The sequence below is a fragment of the Diospyros lotus genome, chromosome 9, assembly GCF_014633365.1.
Source record: "Diospyros lotus cultivar Yz01 chromosome 9, ASM1463336v1, whole genome shotgun sequence".
Lineage (NCBI taxonomy): Eukaryota > Viridiplantae > Streptophyta > Magnoliopsida > Ericales > Ebenaceae > Diospyros > Diospyros lotus.
In genome coordinates, this window is record NC_068346.1 from 37,344,267 (window position 1) to 37,361,075 (window position 16,809).

Sequence of the window (16,809 nt, forward strand, 5' to 3'; positions counted from 1 at the left end):
ATCGTTTTTGACATTTTAGTTGATTCGATTATTTTAATTTTTTTCGAAAACTAAACAGAATTGAAATTGTCAAAGTTGAAAATTGAATTGAATTGATCTATAATTTAAACTAAATCGAACCAGCAATTTGAGCCAATTTAATTTGATTATTTCGATTTAATGAAAATGTTGTTCACCCTACGAAAAAGAAAAAAAGATTTCCCTAACTTGACCAAGTGCAAATTTGAATAGGGTGAATGAATTTGGGTTTGGCGGAAACCCAACCCAAACTAGAACTTAAAATCTAAACTCATAATTATCCAAATAACTTGGTTCTTAAACGAGCTTGATCCAAAGAGACTTATTAGATAAACAAAACCCGAATCTTTTCATTTTAAGGCATGCCTTTACTTAGCTGCAACCTTTTTCTTTCTTTAAGATTCGAGCGACAAATACAAGTTGTCACTTTGAAAAATATAAATATTAATTAGGATTATAATCAAATTGAATCGAGCTCTCGATTAACTTAAACTGAGCTCGAGTTCGACAAGGGCTTGAGTTTAGACTTGCCAGGTTAGCTCGAACTTAAGCTTAGGCTCGACAAGTTTTTGGAGAGCCCGAGCATGGACTCGAGTTAGAATTTTAAATCAAATGTGATAATCAGTAAATATAATTTTAAATTAAATTTGATAAGCAACAAATTTTAATAATAAATTAGGTATTAATCGATTAATTTTTAAGTCACGATATATTTTATTATTAATATATTTTAATAAAAAAAAGTAGATTAAAGTTTTCCATTTAGTTTTTCATTGTCAAAATATTCTCAAAATCAAACTCAACAAAATTTAATGACCGAGATTTATTAAATTTAATTTTATTTATAAATTAAATTTTAAATATAAGTTGAAGATGAGCTCATTTATCTTAATAAATAAATTTATTTTTATTAAGTGGGACACTAGTCACTCATAAAACACTCAATGGCGTCGCTACAAAAGTCGAGAAGGATGGTGGCTTGACTGATCGTCTGAAGGGTGTTGGCCTAATATTCCGTCTTCAACTGAAATAGAAACCTGGGAGAATCGAACCACCGGGGGGTTTCGTTTTCAATGGCGGCCCGCTCGATCTACCTCGCTCTCGCTCGGTATGCTACTCCACTGCGCACGGCTCTCTCTACCCACATCCACCCACTCATCTCTCTGTCTCTCTCTGTCTCTTGTTTCAGAAATTTCAGGGGCCAAGCTCAAAGGGGCATCTTCAGATCCGTATCCTCATCGGCCGCTTCCACGACGCAAGAGGACTCTCCTACTTCTCGAGATGAAGTCGAGCCTCCTCATCATGATGGAAATTGTAAAGGCGATGATGATGATCTGAAGAGCAGGGTATTCAGGCTTAGACTCCCCAAGCGCAGCGCAACCAATGTACTCCAAAATTGGGTCTCCCAAGGCCGCACAATCGGCCTCTCAGACCTCCGTCGCATCTTGGCTGATCTCCGCCGTTCTTGCCGCTACAAACATGCCCTTGAGGTCTCTCTCTCTCTCTCTCTCTCTCTCTCTCTCTCTCCATGTATATATATATGTTATGCATATATTTTGCTTGCCTCAGTGAATGTGTGTCTTAAACCTGGCTATCCGTCTATTGTTAATAGGTGGGTGAAGCCAAACCTAATTAACACCCAATTGATGCTATGTCTCAATTTATCGAATAAAGGTGGCTATTCATTTCCATATTGTTGGCTGTATATTTTGTAATCTTGATTACTTTTGAAAGAGGTTTGCTGTTAATATTGCAACAATTCTAGTGGTAGTGGGGGCAAATGACACCTTAAGCGTAGTGATTTTATGACGTACAGAATAACGTTATGTAGAATTCTCACAATATTTTCCTAACAATTTCTTAAAAATTTAATTTTGGGGTGTTAAAGCATTTGTTCTAGATTAGAGCTTGTAATATGAGGGGTATTTTATGTAATATGTTTGCTGTTATGTTTCTAGAAGGATTTTAATATTTTTCTTAGGGCTGACCGAAGTTGTTGTAACTGCTTTTTGGGCAGTCGGTCAGGTTGAAGTCTCCCGCCTTGTATGCCTATATATAGAGGCCGTGGGGAAAATTTTATGGCATGCTATTCTTTGTGAGTTAGCAAGTTGTCTTGGGATAAGATTAAGCAGTGAGGAAGAGGGAATATCTTTCTTGTATCAACTCTGTATAGCTTTCAGGTTTATGGGCTAGGTGAGGGTTGATTTTGAGTGCTTTGTAATCTTGTATAAACTTTCAAGATAGTGGAAAAGTGGGGGCGAAAGCCAAGCTTGATGTAGGTCTTCTTTAAGACCGAACCAGGGTAAATTCTTGTGTTCTTGATTGGTTCTTGATTTGTTTTCTGATTGCTGGTCGTTTGCGAGTTAGGGAGAGATTTCATTTGAGTGTTTTGAGTGATCCTAAAAGGGTGAGATCTCGGTTAACAATTTGGTATCAGAGCCGGTTACCTCTGGATTGGATCAACTCCTCTAGAATCTCAAGTCGCAAAAGGCAAACCTTAGGAAAATCAAGAAATGGCGCCGATTGCCTCTCGGTCAGATATTGACAAGTTTGATGGGAGCAATGATTTCGGCTTATGGAGGATCAAGATGGAGGCACTACTTTGCAGTCTCGGACTGGAAGATGCGCTGGAACAAGAAGAAGCAGAAAAGGGAGAATCAACCGAGAAAGAACTTCAAGCCCTAACCACAGAACAGAGTGAGGCGCGGGTGCAGATTAAGAAGAAGAAGGCCTATAGCCTTCTTATTCTGAGCCTTGGAGATAAAGTGCTCGGGGAGGTATCTAGGCTGAAGTTTGCGGCAGAAGTTTGGAAGAAATTGGAGGATCTATACCTCAAGAAGACCCTCTCCAGCCGGTTATTTCTCAAAGCCAGGTTTTTCAATTTCAAAATGCATGAAAACCAGAAACTCCAGGATCATTTAGATGACTTTAACAAGCTATGTTTAGACCTAGAAAACATAGATGTTAAGTATGAAGAAGAAGACAAAGCCTTAGTTCTCCTATATTCTTTACCCAAGTCCTATGAGAATTTTGTAGATATTCTTCAGCATGGTAGGGATAAACTATCTTTAGAGGATGTTATAGGAGTTTTAAATTCTAAAGATTTGAGGATAAAGATGGATAGTAAATCATCTCCGGCAGATGCATTAACTGCAAGGTCTAGAAATCCTAAAAAAGACTCTAAAAACAAAGGTAAATCTAGATCTAAATCTAAGAATGGGGAATGGCCGATTAAGTGTTATTATTGTCAACAAGAGGGTCACATTAAAAGGCATTGTCCTAAAAGGAAGAAGGACTACGCTGAAAAGGAAAAATCTGATGGTGGGGTAAATGTTTGTGATACCGGTTATGATAATGCTGATGCACTAACTGTTAGTGACAACTATGACAGCCAAGATTGGGTCTTGGACTCAGGCTGCTCTTTCCATATGACTCCTAGAAAGCAATGGATTCAAAATTTCAAGGAAATTAATGGGGGAAAGGTTCTGTTAGGAAATGATTTTGAATGTAAGGTCCAAGGGGTAGGAGATGTTAAATTAAAGATGCATGATGGGACTCATAAAACCCTCACTGCAGTTAGGTATGTCCCAGAACTTAAGAGAAACTTGGTTTCTCTTGGGGAATTGGATAGATGTGGATATAAATACAAGGGTGAGGGTGGAGAAATTAAAATTCATAGAGGCTCACTAGTTCTTTTTTAAGAAATGGAATTTATTTTCTTTAAGCAACCACCCTAAGTGGTGAAGCTGCCAGTGTAAGTTGTAATTCCCATGATAAGGCAAAGTTGTGGCATCTAAGGATGTCACACATTAGTGAGCAAGGGCTCAAGGAACTTACCAATCAAGGGATATTAGAGATAAGTTAGTCCCTAAACCTAGGCAAATGTGAATCCTGCATTTATGGGAAGGCAGCTAAGATTAAATTTAGCAAAACAACTATCCACTCATCAAAGGCACCCCTAGATTACATTCATTCAGACCTATGGGGCCCAGCTCAAACCATGACTCATGGGGGCTCCCGATACTTCCTATCCATTATAGACGATTTTTCAAGAATGCTTTGGGTATATGTTCTAAAGTCTAAGGATAATACCTTTGAATCCTTTAAGACTTGGAGGAAAATGGTAGAAAATCAAGTTGGCAGGAAAGTAAAAGTTATTAGGACTGATAATGGGCTAGAGTTTTGCAATAGGTACTTTGATCAAATGTGCAAGGAGGGAGGCATAGTTAGACATTTGACAGCCCCCGGAAACCCTAAGCAAAACAGATTGGCTGAAAGGATGAACCGCACCTTGCTAGAGAGAGTAAGATGTATGCTCTTTCATGCAAGTTTGCAAAAGCATTTTGGGGTGAGGCTGTGTCTACAACAGCCCATATCATTAATAGATCACCCTTTGCAGCCATTAACTTCCAAACACCATATGAAAGGTGGACAGGTCACAAACCTAGCTTATCACACCTTAAAATCTTTGGATGTTTAGCATACGCCCATATAAAACAAGGAAAACTAGAGCCTAGAGCCAAGAAATGCCTATTTATAGGCTATCCCTTAGGGGTTAAGGGTTATAAGCTTTGGAATCTAGAATTAGATGGTCCTAGGACTATAGTCACAAGGGATGTGACATTTGATGAGTCCTCTACCATTAAGTTTAACAACCTTAAATCTCAACATAGTGAAGAAAAGGATAAGAAAGCTGTCCAAGTTGAAATCCCAGGTGTTAGCCCAGCAGATACCCCAGAATCATCTGAAACTGCATATGAGTTTCAGGAAAATAATCTTGAAAATGATTAGGCTATTGAACAAGCCCTAGAACCTTCCCATCATGATGAAGATGAGGAAGACAGTGATGCAGATTCCAGCTTAGGTGATAAACCAAATTTGGACAGATATAGTGTTGCTAGGGACAAGCAACCTAGGGTCCGAAAACCTCCCAAGAGATTCGGTTATTCTGATCTGGTAGCTTATGCATTTACCAATGCAGCCGAAATAGGAGGGGAAGAGCCTCTCACTTATGAAGAGGCAATGTCTTCTAAGGATGCTGAAAAATGGCAAGAAGCCATGAAGTCTGAAATAGATTCTTTGAACAAGAATCAGACTTAGAAATTGGTTGAAAAACCAAAAGGGCAGCGCATAGTAGGTTGTTTAAAATCAAGGAAGGAGTTGGGTTTAACCCTAAGCCTAGGTATAAGGCTAGGCTGGTTGCTAGGGGGTTTACCCAAGTTCAAGGCATTGATTTTAATGAAGTTTTCTCTCCTGTTGTGAGGCATACATCTATGAGGGTTCTTCTAGCCATAACAGCCCACTTAAATCTAAATTTAGAGCAGATGGATGTTACCACTGCTTTCCTCCATGGGGACTTAGAAGAGAAGATTCTAATGGATCAACCTAAGGGTTCTGAAGCTAAAGGAGAGGTGGAGAAGGTATGTTTGCTTAAGAAGTCCTTATATGGACTTAAGCAGTCCCCAAGGCAATGGTACCGCAAATTTGATACGGTTATCATTAGCCAAGGGTATTTGAGAAGTTCCTATGATAGTTGTGTGTACTATAAGCATGTTTCCCCTAACATTTCAATGTATTTACTCCTATATGTGGATGACATGCTCATTGCAAGTCAATCCCATCAAGAAATCCAGCTTCTAAAGCAAAGATTAAAAGCTGAATTTGAAATGAAAGAGTTAGGTGAAGCTAGGAAAATTCTAGGAATAGAAATTTCTAGAGACACTCAACATAGGAAGATATACCTATCTCAAAAGTCTTATTTAGCCAAGGTTTTATCCAAGTTTAAAATATCAAATGCAAAGGCAGTTGGTGTGCCTTTTGCACCTCATTTTAAATTATCTTTAGATCAGTCCCCTAAAAGTGAAGAAGATAGGAAAGAAATGAGTCATATCCCATACTCTAGTGCGGTAGGAAGCCTAATGTATAGCATGGTATGTACTCGGCCAGATTTAGCTCATTCTATGAGTGTTGTGAGCCGGTTTATGGCAAATCCAGGGAAAATTCACTGGAATGCAATGAAATGGATGCTTAAATATCTAGCTGGAACCCTAAATCATGTCCTAACATATGGTGGTGCTAAGATAGGAGTTCAACCTAGTATTCTAGGCTATTCAGATGCAGATTATGCTGTTGATATAGACAAGAGGAGGTCCACATCTAGTTGGATATTCAGATTATGGAATTTTACAATTAGTTGGAAATCAAGTCTCCAACATGTTGTAGCTTTGTCTACAACCGAGGCAGAGTATATAGCCCTTTCGGAAGCTTTTAAAGAGGCTATATGGCTTAAGGGTTTAGTTAGTGAACTCCTAGGTTTAGATGTTAAAGCAACCTTGTTATGTGATAGTCAAAGTGCCATACATTTATCTAAAAATCAGGCTCATCATGAAAGGACAAAGCACATAGATATTAGATTTCATTTTATAAGAGAAATGATTGAAAATAAATCTGTTTTTTTATCCAAAGTGGCAGGTGAAAACAATGCAGCAGATATGTTTACAAAGCCAGTTCCAGCAGCCAAGCTTCATCATTGTTTGAAGATTCTTCAGCTGGGGCAAGCAGGAAACTGAAGTTTGCAGGAATTGGAAGAAGCCTAATCAAGTGAAATGGGTGGAGAATTTGTTAAAGCATTTGTTCTAGATTAGAGCTTGTAATATGAGGGGTATTTTATGTAATATGTTTGCTGTTATGTTTCTAGAAGGATTTTAATATTTTTCTTAGGGCTGACCGAAGTTGTTGTAACTGCTTTTTGGGCAGTCGGTCAGGTTGAAGTCTCCCGCCTTGTATGCCTATATATAGAGGCCGTGGGGAAGACTTTATGGCATGCTATTCTTTGTGAGTTAGCAAGCTGTCTTGGGATAAGATTAAGCAGTGAGGAAGAGGGAATATCTTTCTTGTATCAACTCTATATAGCTTTCAGGTTTATGGGCTAGGTGAGGGTTGATTTTGAGTGCTTTGTAATCTTGTATTAACTTTCAAGATAGTGGAAAAGTGGGGGCGAAAGCCAAGCTGGATGTAGGTCTTCTTTAAGTTAAGACCGAACCAGGGTAAATTCTTGTGTTCTTGATTGGTTCTTGATTTGTTTTCTGATTGCTGGTCGTTTGCGAGTTAGGAAGAGATTTCATTTGAGTGTTTTGAGTGATCCTAAAAGGGTGAGATCTCGGTTAACATGGGGTTTCCAAAATGGAAGAATTGTGCTAATAAGGACTTAAGTGGGTGCATTGCTTATGAATGTGGGTTTTAGTTTCTTGGAACAAGTTTGGTTGATGATGTGGTTGGTTGAATGTTTTAATTTGTAGAAAGATTTTACTAGAATTTGGTTTTCAACTTGTAGAAGAATCATAGGTCTGGAAAATGAGTCTTTCTAATTTTACCTATATATTGTTTGTGAATGTGAATTTCCTTTACTTCTTTGAATATGATTGATAGCCTAACTTCTACACGTGTTTGGACTCAGCCCTTGAGCCAATACCTGATGTCAACTTTCCTAGCCATCTGTGACACTGCCATTAGGCCTCATGTCCATATGGTGGGGATTACAACACCCTTTTGTTATAAGCTATAGTTTGCCTCCAATTCATTGCCCATATTGGCAAATTTACTAAGGAACTTCACCTTTTTTTTTTTTTTATAATAAGAGAGGTAGAGTTAACAGCGGGGTCTTCTTTATATATGCATTTTGAGTAATTCTCCATGTGATAGCAGGAAACGTTGCCTATGCTTGAAGAATTACAAGGGCCTTAAAAAGATGCAGAGAAGCCCAATTTGATTATATTAATTGTGTTGGACTTTGAGTGACTTCAACCTAATTATCCAAAATTAGGAATAATCTCAGCCTTTGTGACCAAGATTTTGAGAAACACCATGACAATCAAGCACGTCAAGAACATAGCTTCCAACCAATACTGTCTAAGTGCCTAGTTGATACATGATTTCAATATTCAACTGCTTAAAGTATACAGTTGACTCCAGAAGTCTACCTCCACCTCTGTAGCTAACCACAAGTATCAACTTGTAGCACCTAGACTCGCATTATTGTGAGAGCAAGATAAATAGGTTCAACTGAGTGGGGTGTGTGATTGTCTTACATGGACTTTTGTTTGGCCTTGCCCACCCGTGTCCACTGGATATGACAGGTATATGATATATCATATATGTGTCTAACACCTGACTCCAAATTGAGCACCTGGATCCTCTAATTCCTAACAATTTAAGAAAAAAAAAGCTAGTATGAAATTCTAAGAAAATTTTCAGAACTCTGACTGATAAGAGATAAAAAATTCTCATTTTTCCTCAATTTTTAAATTAATTAGCTGTACATTTCTGGACAATGCAACAACATATTAAGTCCTAATCTTACTAGGTGCAGTTGGATTACATGAATTTTAGCTTGCCAAATATTTTTATCTATGATTATATTTTCTATAAGACCTCTATAGCTCATATCATACCTAGGAGTTTTTTACTAAGTTTTTCTTTTTCTTCTTCTTCTTCTTTTGTTAAAGACTTTAATCATACCATTCACTCTCTTCACAAGAGTCTCTATGGGTTTTCTTTTCACATAACCAAATCATTGTAATTGTGTCTCATTCATTTTATTTTCACTAGAAGCTACTCTAACCTTATTACAAATAACCTCGTCACTCATTTTAGTTTGGAGCTATTTCTTGGCTCTTCTAGAACAACTTTGTTGTACTTGAAATTGTAGGAGCCATCTCTTTCCACATTAGATTTGTCTCAGCTTTCCCAATTTACTCTCTTCTGCATATTTTTTTTTTCCCTCAAAGTAATTTGCTTTTCTCCTATTACAGTACATTTTTAGACAATACTAGCAGTTCATATTCTAGAATACCATGCAATGTATGTCACGTTTCACTACTCACCCACGTGTTCATGTACCTGTACATGACTTCCAGATGCGCATCCTTAAATCCTAGGATAGATTTTAGGAAGGTCTTACCGGTGGAGAAAACACTCAGGCCTAGTACTCTTATCTAAGTCCATGTGACTTAGGTATCTGATTAGTTAGTGACATGATTGTCCTTGACTCTTAAGTTAATGGTGGTTAAGAAGTCCATGAACCAAAACATTAGCAAAGTGTTTTATTGATTGCAAACCTATGTGATTACAGATAAGTTTGTTGACATACAAGTACATATTGTTGGCAAACACATGATTAATTGCGTAATTAAACTCTGCTATTACATATGGAGATAAGTTTATTAACATGTAAAGTACTTGCCCTTTAAAAATCATCTTGATTTGCACTAGCTTCTTTCTAGCCTAGTGGGCTTTTCTTTGAATCAAAGTCTTCCATCCAGCACACTTAGCAGGAGGATAAAAGTCTGCTTTTCTTCCTTCAGCTTCTACTTTGTTCTAATTTCTCCTGTATGAATCACTTTCTATAAAACAATCAAAATCTTTATTCTTTTCTGTAAATTTGTGTCCTGAATGCGGTGGAAAAGAAATATGAATATGTTGAATATAAAGGCAAAATGGACATGTTAGGGCTTGTTTGAAATTTTAAAAACGAAAACAAAAAACACTAAAAACGAAATTGTAGTCAAACGAGCCCCTAGGTGTTGAAATGCGCATAACATGATGAGGACCAACTGGCTAACTGTTTGTCACGGTCCTAGACAACGGTGACAACGAGCTACCCTGGGCTTGGTGGTTTAGAAGGGAAATGACGAGAGTCGAGTAGGAAGGTAGAAAGAACAGAGGGTTTAGAGAGAATTGAGGGATGCGAGAGAGAGATAGAGAGAAACAAAATGATTTTGTATTCAATCTTTTCATACCTCCTCCCATGGAATGGGAGTAGTACATATAGGCGCATGGAGTGGGAGTGGATGCAGCAGATCCTTCCCTCCCCAGCGGTTACAACAGAATGTTTTGTCTTTTCCTAAGGCCTTACATGTGGCCTCCTATAGCTAACAGAATTTGTTAGCTAGAATATAAATGCAATAAGGAAATACAACAGTACATATTTAAACAAACATAAATAAGACTGAAATTAAATGTAAAAGCAGCCATAGCCGTGACAATTCCCCCCCCCCCCCCGCCTTGGGACATTTCTTGTCCTCAAGAAATGCTAAGTAGGCTTGCTATTCTTGGAAAACGCTAGAGTAGACCTGGTAGATATTCCCACGAGTTGTCCTTGTTACTCCCCTGTTTCCATTTCACCAACACTTCAATTAGAGGGACCCCTTGGTTGTGTACCACCCTTCTGTCTATAATAGCTTCTGGTTTCATAGGACCTTCTTTACCCCTACACGGTGTTGGTAAGACCGTGTCTACCAACTCCACCCTGGTTGATCGCTTCAGCAAGGATACATGGAAGACAGGGTGTATGTGAGTGCCTTCGGGTAGTTGGAGTCTGTAAGCCACCTTACCTATTTTTTCTGCTATGTTGAATGGTCCAAAGTATCGGGGGCTCAACTTGGATACTGCCCCTTGGCTGAAGGCCTTCAAGTGAGGGTATCTTAGCTTGAGATAAACCCTTTCTCCCACTTTAAATTCTCGATCATTTCTTCTTTCGTTAGCATACTGTTTCATCTTATTCCGGGCTGATGCTAATTCTTGCTTTAATTGTTGCAAGACCATCCTCCTTTGCTGTAGGTATTCTTCCACCGATATCTTTGTTGCATGCCCTCCAGTGGCAAGTAATAGCGGCGGTGGGCATCCATACAGTGCCTCAAATGGGGACATTTTTAAGGATGTATGGTGGGTGGTATTATACTACCATTGTGCCAATGCTAACCACCTATGCCAGTGTTTGGGCTGCTGTATACACATGCATCTTAGGTAGGTTTCCAGCACCTGGTTGACTCTCTCAGTTTGCCCATTTGTTTGGGGATGATATGCTGTTGACATGTTGAGCTTAATCTCTATAGATCTTATCAATTCCTTCCAAAAGTGGCTTGTAAACACCTTATCGCGGTCTGATATGATGGTGCTCGACACTCCATGCTGTGATACTACTCTGTCCATAAACATTCTAGCCACTTCCTTGACTGTGTAAGGGTGAGCCAGCCCTATAAACTGTGCAAACTTCGTGAACCGATCCACTACAACCAAAATACTATCCCTCCCTTCTAATTTAGGTAGCCCCTCGATGAAGTCCATAGTTACACTAACCCAAGCTCGATCCGGCACTGGTAGAGGTTGTAAGAGACCCGGGTAAGCCACATTCTCCAGTTTACATCTCTTGCATATATCGCATGCTAACATAAAGTTTTTTACTTCCACTTTCATCTTGGGCTAATAAAACAACTGCTTAACTCGGAGGTAGGTATTTTGGATCCCCGAATGCCCTCCCACGGGTGAGTCGTGCAATGACTGTAAAATTTTTTGCTTAAGGTCTCCTTTGCTCCCTATGACAAGCCTGCCTTTAAACCTCAACATCCCTTCCTTTAGAGTATAGTTTCCAACCCCATTAGGTTTCATCACCAGCCTCTCCATTAGCTCCTTAATCTGCTCATCGTCGGCATAGCTGTCAACCACTTCCTGAAACCATTCGGGAACTATTGTAGTAATAGTTGCCAAGTTGCCTTCCTCTTGACACCTTGATAGTGCATCTGCAGCTATATTTTCCTTGCCCCGCCTGTATTGTATGGAATAATCGAGTCCCGTCAGCTTGGCCATGCCCCTCTTTTGTAGTTGAGTTTGTAACTTCTGTTGTAGTAAAAATTTTAGGCTTTCATGATCTGTTTTGATGATGAATCTACCTCCTTCTAGGTAATGTCTCCACCTCTCGACTGCCATCAACACTGTTAGAAATTCCTTCTCATATATGCTCAACCCCAAGTGCCTAGCGCTCAAAGCCTGGCTTAAGAATGCCAGAGGCCTACCTTTCTGCATTAGGACTGCCCCTACACCAACTCCACAAGTATCTGTCTCCAATACAAAGGGTTCATTAAAATTTGGTAACCCTAAAGCTGGCACTGTGCTCACCGCCTCCTTAAGCTTCTCGAAGGCTGCTTTGGCCTCCTCACCCCACTTAAAATTCCCCTTCTTTAGCAAATCAGTTAGGGGGCGGCTGATGATGCCATACCCCTTAACAAACCGTCTATAATATCCCGTGAGGCCGAGGAATCCTCTTAGAGCCTTCAAGTTCGCGAGTTTGGGCCAGTTGACCATGGCCTCCACTTTCCTTGGGTCTGTCCTCACTCCCTCCCCTGATATTATATGGCCCAAGTATTCCACCTGATCTTGGCCAAAGCAACACTTAGACCTTTTTATGAAAAGTTGGTTGGATTTGAGGACTTTTAGGGTGGTTCTGAGATGGGATAGGTGCTGTTCAAGGTTTGGGCTGTAAACGAGAATGTCATCAAAGAAGACTAGTACAAATTTTCTCAAATAAGGTTCAAATATTTGGTTCATGAGATATTAAAAGGTAGTTGGTGCATTGGTGAGTCCAAAAGGCATCACCAAAAATTCAAAATGCCCATGGTGAGTTCTAAAGGTAGTTTTGTGGGCATCTTCAGCTTTCATTTTGATTTGGTGATAGCCCGATCTGAGGTCTAGCTTGGAAAAAATGGTAGCATTATGCAACTCATCCATTAGGTCTTCTATCAAGGGTATGGGGAATTTGTCTTTTATGGTGAGGGCATTCAACTGTTGATAGTCTACACAAAAATGCCAAGATCTGTCCTTCTTCTTGACTAGAAGAACCGGTGAGGCAAAGGGGCTATGGCTAGGCCTTATAAAGGATTGGTTTAACATTTCTTTTACCATCTTTTCGATCTCTGTTTTCTGTATGGGTGAGTACCGGTAAGCCCTGATATTTACTGGTTCGGAGTCTGGTTTGAGGTTGATGGAGTGGTTTAAGTCTCGGTTGGGCGGTAAGGTATTAGGCTTAACAAATAAGTCCCCAAATTCTACTAACAATTCATCAATAAGGTGGCTAGAGTGTACCTGGCCAACTTCTCTGTGATGGTTGCTGATGGACAAGGTGAGCTTCTCGATCCTCATTGTCTCCTGCCCTTCCTCCACTGCTATAATTGAAAACAACTGAGTCAGTTTACTCCAATTGTTCCAAAAGACTCGCTGTAGGCTCCTTCCTGTCATCATCTTGCAGGCTCCAGTTTCTCTCCCTCCTTTGAGTGTCATCTTTTTCCTTCCTTTTTCAAAAGATACTTCCATACGGTTAAAGTCGAAACTGATGGGGCTAACTTCCTTCATCCAGTCAACCCCTAGAACCACATCACAGCCCCCCAGTTGCAGAAGTCTGAGGTCAGCTTCGAACTCTTCCCCTTGCATCTCCCAATTAAACCTTGGGCAGGCCGAGTTGCTAATCACTCTACCCCCATTAGCCACTGTCACACTAAGTGGTGGAGTATCCGAGAGCAAGCTTCTCAATCTCCTCGTAGTGCCTTCATCAAGGAAGCTATGGGTGCTTCCACTATCTATCAAGATCATCAGACTCTTGTCCTTCACCTTTCCTTCGACTTTAATTATCTTGTTGTTAGTCACCCCTTTTAATGCGTGGAGTGATATTTCCCCATTGTCTTCCACCCCCAACTCTTCACACTCCTCAACATCTTCTACATCTTTTATTGTTTCTCTTGGATCTCCTTCCAGTAGGAGAATTTGTCTCTTATATTGGTGCCCTGGGAAGTACTTATCCCCGCACTTGAAACACATACTTGGTTGCCTCCTTTGTTCATTAAACCCCCCCATGGCATGGGGTACACCCGACGGTTTAGCTCCGAGATTACTAACTGCCCACTCCTGATTAAATCCTCTGCCTCCCTGATGAGAGGTCCCTGTCACCATAGCCTTACTTTGCTGCCTCTGCTTCTTCATCAAGGCCTCCACCACCATATCCTGCAGTCTCGTGCACTCTACCGCTTGCTCCACTGTTCGGGGTCTGATCATTTTGACCATATGCCTTAGGTCCTCACTTAGTCCACTCAAGAAACAGGACACGAAATAAGCCTCCGAGAGATGTGGGTCATGGCTGCTCATAATAGATCTAAGCTCCTCAAACCTTTTCAGGTAAGCTTTCAACTCCCCCACCTGTCTGAGTTTGTTGAATTCTTCAACAATATCAGACATACTTCTTTCCCCGAACCTCTCACATAATTTCTCGGTGAACTCACCCCATGTAGGATGGTTCCTTACACTAGTCCACCCTTGATACCATGCATCTACTACATCATTAAAGTAAGCGGCAGCTAAGGACACCCTTCTACCCTCCGGGATGTCATACCATTCGAACATCCTTTCGCATTTCCTCACCCACCAATGCGGGTTATCCCCTTCAAAGATGGGTATCTCCATTCGGGGCATGGGAAATCCCAGTTGTTGTCGAGGGGCCTGCTCCATGTGACCCCTGTGCAGCATCGTCTCCCCCTCTCCATCCTGTTCTCCTCCTATATCGGGGGTCTCTGGTCGATGTACTGTTCTATTGTTCCTTAAGAGAGGTTCGGTTCTATCTCTAGGAGGGAATTCAGGGGCCATACTCACCGAATTTTGGCAAGTGAACATCAGCATGAATTGCTGAAGTTGCGTCCCGAGTTCCTCTCTCATTTGTGCCATTTCTTCTCGCATCTGGACTAGCGTTCCATCCAGTCTTCTCTCCAAGCCGTCTATCGCTCCTTCCAGCTTGTGGTCCATTGCCATGATCGCCTTATAGTTGCGACCATTTCCTAGCTCCAGCTGGTCAATGCGCCTCTGGACCTCGGTCATGGACGAGTTGGCTTGTTGTAACTAGGATTCCATGTTCTTCATGCGGGTTCCGTCCGCCATAAGCTTCTACAAGTCTCGGCCAGAATCGATGCTCTGATACCAAATTGTCATGGTCCTAGACAACGGTGACAACGAGCTACCCTGGGCTTGGTGGTTTAGAAGGGAAATGACAAGAGAGTCGAGTAGGAAGGTAGAAAGAACAGAGAGTTTAGAGAGAATTGAGGGATGCGAGAGAGAGATAGAGAGAAACAGAATGATTTTGTATTCAATCTTTTCATACCTCCTCCTGTGGAATGGGAGTAGTACATATAGGCGCATGGAGTGGGAGTGGATGCAGCAGATCCTTCCCTCCCTAGCGGTTACAACATAATGTTTTGTCTTTTTCTAAGGCCTTACACGTGGTCTCCTATAGCTAACAGAATCTGTTAGCTAGAATATAAATGCAATAAGAAAATACAGCAGTACATATTTAAACAAACAGAAATAAGACTGAAATTAAATGTAAAAGCTGCCGTAGCCATGACACTGTTTATTCTGATTGATGTTTATACTCAACACTTAATGATATATTGTAATCTGGATTTTTCAGGCTAATTCTACTTGTTTGGTCCGTAAATCTTAGAACTCATGGAATATCATTTGTGGATCAATCTGTATAGGTTTACTTTTACATAGGGAATTGCTAAATACTGCTGCATTTCATTAATAGCAATCAATTGAAGCATTTTTCTGAAATGAAGTTCCAAACTTTTTTCATCCCTCTGTTTTTTCAGATATCCGAGTGGATGGTTAGTCACAAAGGGTTTGAGTTATTGGACTCTGACCATGCAGTGCGCATCGACTTGATGACCAAAGTGTTTGGTATTGATGCTGCTGAGCGATACTTTGAAGGTCTACCTCCCACTGCAAAAACTAGTGAAACTTTCACTGCTCTACTTCACTCTTATGCTAGGTCGAAACTCGTTGACAAGGCCGAGGAACTTTATGAGAGAGCAAAAGAAGCAAACCTGTCTCTGGGTGCTGTCACCTATAACGAAATAATGACCTTGTACATGTCAGTCGGGCAGGTGGAGAAGGTCCCTTTTGTTATTGAAGAACTGAAACGCCAGAAGGTTGCCCCAGATTTATTCACTTACAATCTGTGGATAAGTTCGTGTGCAGCAGCCATGGACATTGACAGAGTTAGAACCATTCTCGACGAAATGAGTCATGATGCTGGCTCTAATGAAGGCTGGGTAAGATACATGAATCTAGCAAACATCTATATCACATCAGCTCATCTCGTGAAGGCGCAGCCCAACTCTCTAGTTGAAAGCGAAAAGGGTATTACACAGAGAGAATGGATAACTTACGACTTTCTCGTCATCTTGTATACCGGTTTGGGAAACAAAGAGAAAATTGATCAGATCTGGAAATCCTTAAGGATGACCGGACAGAGAATGACAAGTAGGAATTATATGTGTATTCTTTCTTCCTACCTCATGCTTGGCCATGTGAGAGATGTAGGAGAAGTTATTGAGCAATGGAAACAATCTACTGCAACAGAGTTTGATGTCTCTGCCTGTAACAAACTTCTTCAAGAATTTACAGATTCTGGGTTGAAGGAAACGGCCGCAACTTTTCGAATGCTTCTGAGTGAGAAGGGGTGCGAGGCCATATAGATGAGTCACTGCATGCAATTGCAATTTTATGTTTGGATGCTTGGAGACTGTTAATAATAAATTGCTTTATCCAAATGGTAGCACCTTGGAATGGCTGTTCCTAATCAGAATGGAAACTGCTCTCAAATCTTTGTTTTTTCCCCCCCTTATATGATTCCAATCTCATGGGATTTCTTATTTTCTTTTCTGTCAATCAAATTCAGATATTTAGGAAGATTTCATTGTATTACGGGGGATAAGCGGTGTTGTAAAGTATTTAACAAAGAGTCACGTAAACAAGATTTAACAATATAATTAAGTGGTGTTGTAAAGTATTTAACAAAGAGTCACATAAATAAGATTTAACAATATAATTAACTGGTGTTGTAAAGTATTTAATGAAGAGTCACGTAAACAAGATTTAACAATATAATTATATGGTGTCTTAAAATTTCAGGAA

The 16,809-nt window shown here is 40.2% G+C and overlaps 1 protein-coding gene across 1 annotated transcript; it reads left to right on the plus strand.

The window, feature by feature from the left end:
* The first annotated feature begins 980 nt into the window (after nucleotides 1-980).
* Nucleotides 981-16,547, plus strand: LOC127810458 (pentatricopeptide repeat-containing protein At5g09450, mitochondrial). The gene is made up of 3 exons (XM_052349966.1): nucleotides 981-1,126; nucleotides 1,208-1,508; nucleotides 15,483-16,547. Exons 1-3 carry the CDS (start codon nucleotides 1,092-1,094, stop codon nucleotides 16,368-16,370), a joined length of 1,224 nt encoding a protein of 407 aa, XP_052205926.1. The 5' UTR covers nucleotides 981-1,091; the 3' UTR covers nucleotides 16,371-16,547.
* Nucleotides 16,548-16,809: the final 262 nt, after the last annotated feature.